This window comes from Sinocyclocheilus anshuiensis, unplaced genomic scaffold (assembly GCF_001515605.1).
Source record: "Sinocyclocheilus anshuiensis isolate Anshui unplaced genomic scaffold, SAMN03320099.WGS_v1.1 scaffold386, whole genome shotgun sequence".
Lineage (NCBI taxonomy): Eukaryota > Metazoa > Chordata > Actinopteri > Cypriniformes > Cyprinidae > Sinocyclocheilus > Sinocyclocheilus anshuiensis.
Genome location: NW_015542332.1, coordinates 465,457 through 472,881, shown reverse-complemented (window position 1 = coordinate 472,881; position 7,425 = coordinate 465,457). Strand labels below are relative to the sequence as shown.

Genomic DNA, 7,425 nt, shown 5'->3' with positions numbered 1-7,425 from the left:
ACACACACACACACACACACACACACACACACACACACACACACACACACACACTTAATATTGGTGAACTTACAAGTGAGTAATGTAATAGACCACAGCCCAGCCTTCAATGGGAAAGCCCTGATTGGAAATGTAGTAGTAGTCAATCTGTAAAATAGGAATATAATTGTTAAAACAAAGGCAATGGAATGCTGCTTTTTGCCTTGGGTGTCTAGCTTTGTGTGGTTCATAGAGCAAAATGTAACTGCATTTCAAATCTGCATTTCCCCTAATTTATGATGTATGATTTGGATAAAAATAATGTTCTTTAAGTAAAAAAAATAAGCATTTAACATTCACATATAAACAAAGAGGTAAACACTCACTGCATGGAAAATAAGGGAAAGGGACTTTGTGAATGGAAGAGAAGCCATCAGCCAATGAATCTTGTAAACATCAGAACTAAAAAAAGAAAAGCGCACATAGTAATCACAAAATCTGCTTCACTAATTTTACAGGAGACAATAGGAGACTTTGCTGCTCTCTACTGGTCATTTCTTGTAACATGTATGAAACCATCAAATAGAAAATGTACACAAGGGTCTGTTATTGTAGCACTTACCTATGTGTACGCAAAACATAAACCCACAGCGTGCCGATGAGAAAGAAGAACATGGACATGCAGATGTAAAGCTTAGGTAAAGGAATCTCTCCTGCAGAGAGAAAGCTCTCTGGATTCTTTTCCTCGATGTTGATCTGAAATCATATTTACTGTTTGAGTACAAACTTGTACTGTATGACTTGTACTTCATTACATTTAAGGATACTACATTTTAGAACTCAGAGAAACACTCACATCAATGCTGAAAGGCAGCAATACTGACAAAGAGCTGTCCTGGTTTATTGGGATAGAGTAGCAGTTGTAGAAATAAAAGTTATAAAGGCCTTGCTGCTCATCCGTTGTGACATTGAAGTAAAACTGAAACAAGAGCAGGTCAGTCAGTGGAGTGCACAATTTGGCAGATGTTAAAATAAGTACACCTAGAAACTAGCTTGATGTACTTCAGAGCCCCATTAGCTCTTAGCAAACCCACTTCATGTCCCACCTGAAATGAGTAGACTTTGCCTTTGTTCTGAAGAGGATAGGTATCTTCTGTCTTGTTCTGGGGGGGAGTAATAACATTAAAGTCCGTTAATGCAGAAATGAGACATATTTAGAGCATATTTTCAGACTAAATGCAGTCTAATTAAAAACAGACCTCACCTCAACATTTCGCTTGGATTTAGAACCTGCTACAAATTAACAGGAGAGAAACACAAAATCTAATTTAATTGTAGACATAAAAAAACAGAATACAAAACCAACATTGAAATTGTATGAGTTAAAAGACTTTAATTTACAACACAAATGGGATGAAAATATTAATAAACTATTGTTAGAAATGTCTCTTATGCTCACCAAGGCTGCATTTATTTGATAAAAAAATGTGGTAAAATAACAAAACAACTTATCTATCTGATTCTGAATATATTTTAAAACTGGCATTCATTCCTGTGATGGCAAAATGAATTGTATGAAACCATCAAATAGAAAATGTACACAAGGGTCTGTTATTGTAGCACTTACCTATGTGTACGCAAAACATAAACCCACAGCGTGCCGATGAGAAAGAAGAACATGGACATGCAGATGTAAAGCTTAGGTAAAGGAATCTCTCCTGCAGAGAGAAAGCTCTCTGGATTCTTTTCCTCGATGTTGATCTGAAATCATATTTACTGTTTGAGTACAAACTTGTACTGTATGACTTGTACTTCATTACATTTAAGGATACTACATTTTAGAACTCAGAGAAACACTCACATCAATGCTGAAAGGCAGCAATACTGACAAAGAGCTGTCCTGGTTTATTGGGATAGAGTAGCAGTTGTAGAAATAAAAGTTATAAAGGCCTTGCTGCTCATCCGTTGTGACATTGAAGTAAAACTGAAACAAGAGCAGGTCAGTCAGTGGAGTGCACAATTTGGCAGATGTTAAAATAAGTACACCTAGAAACTAGCTTGATGTACTTCAGAGCCCCATTAGCTCTTAGCAAACCCACTTCATGTCCCACCTGAAATGAGTAGACTTTGCCTTTGTTCTGAAGAGGATAGGTATCTTCTGTCTTGTTCTGGGGGGGAGTAATAACATTAAAGTCCGTTAATGCAGAAATGAGACATATTTAGAGCATATTTTCAGACTAAATGCAGTCTAATTAAAAACAGACCTCACCTCAACATTTCGCTTGGATTTAGAACCTGCTACAAATTAACAGGAGAGAAACACAAAATCTAATTTAATTGTAGACATAAAAAAACAGAATACAAAACCAACATTGAAATTGTATGAGTTAAAAGACTTTAATTTACAACACAAATGGGATGAAAATATTAATAAACTATTGTTAGAAATGTCTCTTATGCTCACCAAGGCTGCATTTATTTGATAAAAAAATGTGGTAAAATAACAAAACAACTTATCTATCTGATTCTGAATATATTTTAAAACTGGCATTCATTCCTGTGATGGCAAAATGAATTTTTAGCAGCCATTACTCCAGTCTTCAGTGTCACATGATCCTTCAGAAATCATTCTAATATTCTGATTCGGTGTTCAAGAAACATTTCTTAAAACAGTTATGCTACTTAATTCTTTTCTGGAAATTGTGATGTTTTTTCCAGGATTCTGTGATCAATGGAAAGTTTAAAAGAACAGCATTTATTTGAAACAGAAATCTTTTGTAACATTATAAATATCTTTACTGCAATGATCAATTTATGCATCCTTGCTGAATACAAGTATTAATTTTATTTATTAAAAAAAATCTTACTGACCCCAAATTTGAAATTGTACGGTAGTGTATGCCATGATGTGATATACAGTTCAAGATAAGAAAGATTTACTTTTAGACTGAGATCCATCATCTGGCCCCTTGTCTTGGAGATCTTGGCCCTTTTCAGCTTGTTGCTCCACCACAGTGTTTTTGGGGACCACATGTATGATTTTGGGAAACACACCAGCCTCTGCTGAAGTCTTCTTCCTCACTCTGAGAATATTGCAAGTCATGACAGACCATTCATAAACTGGATAATACTTCCAAATTCATTTTAATTGAGAGACATAGAGGAAAAAAATTAGATGGGAAAACTCACAAGTTATTTTTGAAGTCCAGCAAGAGAAGCACCCCTGCAAAATTACTACTTGGATCCTTTTTCAGAGGACAGTAGTCAAGACCCTCATCCTGCGTATTCATAAGAGAGGTCATCGGTTATCTGACTCAGTTTGACTGAAAGATCATACAGTGAATGCCAATGTAATGTTAGCTTTAATCTAATGTGTGACCCATGACCACAAAACCAGTCATAAGGGTCAATTTTTTTAAATTGGATACATCATCTGAAAGCTGAATAATTACGCTTTCCATTGATGTATGGTTTGTTAGGATAGGACGATATTTGGCCGAGATACAACTATTTGAAAATCTGTAATCTGAGGGTGAAAAAACAAAATTTAATAAAAAAATACTGAGAAAAATCACCTTTAAAGTTGTCCAAATTAAGTTCTTAGCAATACATATTACCAATGAGAAATTAGGTTTTGATATATTTACAGTAGGAAATTTACTAAATATCTTCATGGAACATGATCTTTACTTACTATCTTAATTTTTGGCATTAAAGAAAAATTGATAATTTTGACCCATACAATGTATTGTTAGCTACTGCTATAAATATACCCGTGCAACTTATGACTGGTTTCAGGGTCACATATTACATTGTATGAATCATACTGTACTGCTATTAAAAGATTGCCAAGTTACGGCGGTTAATTTAAGCCAATACTAACTTAAACTAACAATAATAATCTACAGACACATTTAGTACACAACACTGATACCAAAACTGTACAGCAAAAGCACAGAATTAGATTCAGATGGACATTAAAGGCAGATACTGACCAGATATGTAGAGAAGCCATTATTGCTTGCACGATCTAGGCTAAAACCAATCTGCAGTCAATAAATAAATAAAAACAAATACATTAAAATATGAGAAAATACATTAGAAAGATATTTCATAAAGAAACCCAGTCAGTTATTCCTGATCAACATACTGCAGGCGATATACATTTACTTTAATTTTTTTGATAATGAGAAATAGTCTCGTATAAGATGAGATAAAAACGTCCATTAATAACGTGCAAGACATTTTCATATTGATTTATTCCACCATATTATTGCATCTCAAAGCCGATCATTTGACAGACAGGAGAGAGAGTCTGACCGTGGAGCTGTCAATGTTGTCCGTCTTCCCGTTAGTGAAGCTGAGGCTGTTCATGCTCATACTCGTATAACCATCTTTATAAAAGCCGAATGTGTTCAGATGGACCCGCTGACGGATGTCATCCTGAGACAGAACAAGTCTGTTTAGTGGCGCACGGGCATTTAGATGCTGAGATGCGTTTGAATTATCATCTGTTTAATGGCACTTGCATTATAACAACAAAACGGTTATGACTGATGAATCATAAGGCAACATCCGTTGCTTTAAACAACAGCGACGACAATACAGTGACTATACGAATATTTCATAAAAACATTTCAAGCACAGCACACACATACCTTAAGTACGAGATGATGGAGTCGACATTGACTTTCTATGATAAGAGCCGTTATAATCGCATTAATAACTGTAAACAAACGCCTCTTCCCAGTCGCCATTTTTCTTCTTCTTCTTCTGGTGTTAATGGCGGTTGGCAAACCAACTTAAATGGTGCATTCCCGCCACCTACTGGATAGGAGTGTGGAGCGCATAATGATTGGAAGTTTGAGAAAAAACAAATATTATTAAAGAATAATAATAATAATAATTCCGCTTTATTTACTACAACTGTATCCTAAATTCTATTTATCAGTCTTGTTTCTTTTAAGAAAATAATTAATTCATGAAATATTCTTGATTGCTTTGGGCCATTTCCTAACAGAACCTGAAGTGACAAATTATTTATTCCGAACGATCCTAAAGCTTGAATTAGTTTAAATCTTGCTCCTTCATATGCATCACACTCTATAAGTACATGTTCTACTGTTTCTGCATGACCACATTTGTCACAATTTCCAGTTTCATGCTTCCCCATTCTATACAGACACTGATTTAACGAACAATGTCCAATACGCATTCTTGACATTAAAACGTCTTCTTTCCTGTTGCCAAACTTTCTTCTTTCTTGACCTGCTACTTTCTCTTGAATATGATGAAAGTGTCTACCTTTTGTTCCACTATCCCACTCCTTCTGCCATTTCTTTCTTATTTCATTTGCAATTAACCCTTTTACTTCTGCTTTACTCATTGACACTTTAATGTCAATTTGTGCATGTCTCAGAGCCTGTTTAGCCAGATGGTCTGCCTCCTCATTTCCTTCCACACCCATATGTGATGGTACCCAAAGGAAATTTACCATAAGACCAGATTGTCTTATTCTAAATAGACTCTGCATCACTTCAAAAATGATATCTTGCCTTGCTGTTGAAATTCCACTTAGCAAGCTATTTAAAACTGAAAGGGAGTCTGTACAAATTACTGACCTTATTGGCTGTACTTCTTCTATCCACTGAAGAGCTAGGAATATTGCTATTGTCTCTGTAGTATAAACAGATATGTGATCTGAAATTCTTTTTGAAATTTTGACTTTGAATTGGGGTATGTAGACTGCTGCTGCTGTTATTCCAGACTCAGGATCTTTAGAGCCATCCGTGTATATTTGCAATATACTATAATAAGTTTGTTCAATGTATTGCTGCACTGCTATATTTGTTAACATACTTCTTTCCTGGTTATGTTTTTCTTCATATAGCTGAATGTCAACTACAGGCATAGGGAAAAGCCAAGGAGGAATTGCTGAAGTTGCCACAGAAGGAGCAATATTGATGTCACTAATTCCCATATTCTGTGCCTCCTCATTGGCAGTCCATCCAAAGCTTGATAGTTTTTTATACTCGTATTCCCAGCAATCCTTCAGAACTTTCTTAACTGGATGACTATCTAAGTGTCCTTTTATATTAATCCAGTATCTCATCTTTAACTTGAGCCTTCTAATTTCCTGAGGCATTTCATCCATCTCTACTTGTACTGCTGCTATTGGAGACGATCTTATTGCTCCACAACATATTCGCAGTGCTTGTGATTGAATTGCCTCGATCTTTAAAAGTTGTGTTTTAGATGCCGAACTGTACACCATACTACCATAATCAATAGCTGCTCTTATCAGTGCACAGTATATTCTTTTAAGAGACTGACGACATGCCCCCCATTCAACACCTGCCAAGCACCGCATTACATTTATTGCTTTTTTACCTTTGTCTACTATTTTCTGAATATGAATTCTAAAATCCAGTTTTGAATCCATCCACATTCCCAGAAATCTAATTACTGACACCTGCTCCAATTTTTGACCATACATTTTAATAATCATAATTGGATTGATTTTCCTTTTTGTAAAACAGATTACCTGAGTTTTTGCTACAGAGAAACAGAAACCCCATTCATTAGCCCAATTCTCTACTTTTTTAACAGCATTCTGCATACACTTCTCCACATGCCCCATATTGCGCCCTCTTTTCCACAGCGCACCGTCATCTGCATACAAGGACCTTCCTATCCCCATGTCTATCTGTGTAAATATATCATCAATCATTAGATTAAACAGAACAGGACTGCTAACACTTCCTTGAGGTGTTCCATTCTCTACTGGATAAATCTGAGATAATGCAGAACCCACTCTAACTTGTATAGTTCTTTTAAACAAGAAATTCTTGATCCAATTATACATTCTTCCTTTTATTTCCATTCTTTCTAATTTTATTAAAAGTCCCTCTTTCCACATCATGTCGTATGCTTTTTCAACATCGAAAAAAACTCCTACTAACACTTCCTTGTTTACTTGTGCCTTTCTTATTTCTGCTTCCAAACAAAGCACAGAGTCCATTGTGTTTCGCCCTTTCCGGAAACCACTTTGGTATGGGGAGAAAAGGTTTTTCTTCTCAATGATATGCACCAATCTGCTCATTACCATACGTTCCATCAGTTTACAAAGATTCGATGTTAATGCTATGGGCCTGTAGTTATTTGGTTGTGTATGATCCTTGCCTGGCTTCGCAATTGGCACAATGATACCATGCTTCCAATCAGCTGGTAACTTCCCTGATTCCCACACCTTGTTAAAAAGGCTTAAAATTATATTTAGTGATGTCTCTGATAGATGTTTTACCATCTCATAGCAAATATCATCTCTTCCTGGTGAAGTTTGTTTAACCCCTGCAAGAGCTTTCTTCAGCTCATACAGAGTAAACTCTGAATCTAAAGTACATCCAGATGGTCCTTTTTCCTCCAGTAATTGAGGGTTCTTACTCA

General features: G+C 35.7%; 1 protein-coding gene across 3 annotated transcripts in view; it reads right to left on the bottom strand.

Moving 5' to 3' along the window:
• Nucleotides 1-4,766, bottom strand: part of LOC107691037 (protein GPR107-like) — a 28,393-nt gene extending 23,627 nt beyond the window's left edge. For 2 of the 3 annotated variants that reach the window (XM_016489505.1, XM_016489507.1), the window contains exons 1-11: nucleotides 4,638-4,766; nucleotides 4,300-4,422; nucleotides 3,975-4,025; nucleotides 3,169-3,257; nucleotides 2,920-3,062; nucleotides 2,249-2,277; nucleotides 2,091-2,147; nucleotides 1,841-1,963; nucleotides 1,607-1,740; nucleotides 366-441; nucleotides 74-147 (exon numbers count right to left, since the gene is read on the bottom strand). In XM_016489505.1, the coding sequence (XP_016344991.1) occupies nucleotides 74-147; nucleotides 366-441; nucleotides 1,607-1,740; nucleotides 1,841-1,963; nucleotides 2,091-2,147; nucleotides 2,249-2,277; nucleotides 2,920-3,062; nucleotides 3,169-3,257; nucleotides 3,975-4,025; nucleotides 4,300-4,422; nucleotides 4,638-4,736 (998 nt within the window). In that variant the 5' untranslated portion in view covers nucleotides 4,737-4,766. The remainder of the gene's footprint in view (nucleotides 1-73; nucleotides 148-365; nucleotides 442-1,606; nucleotides 1,741-1,840; nucleotides 1,964-2,090; nucleotides 2,148-2,248; nucleotides 2,278-2,919; nucleotides 3,063-3,168; nucleotides 3,258-3,974; nucleotides 4,026-4,299; nucleotides 4,423-4,637) is intronic. The other variant, XM_016489506.1, reaches the window with a different exon arrangement.
• Between the last annotated feature and the right edge of the window lie 2,659 nt (nucleotides 4,767-7,425).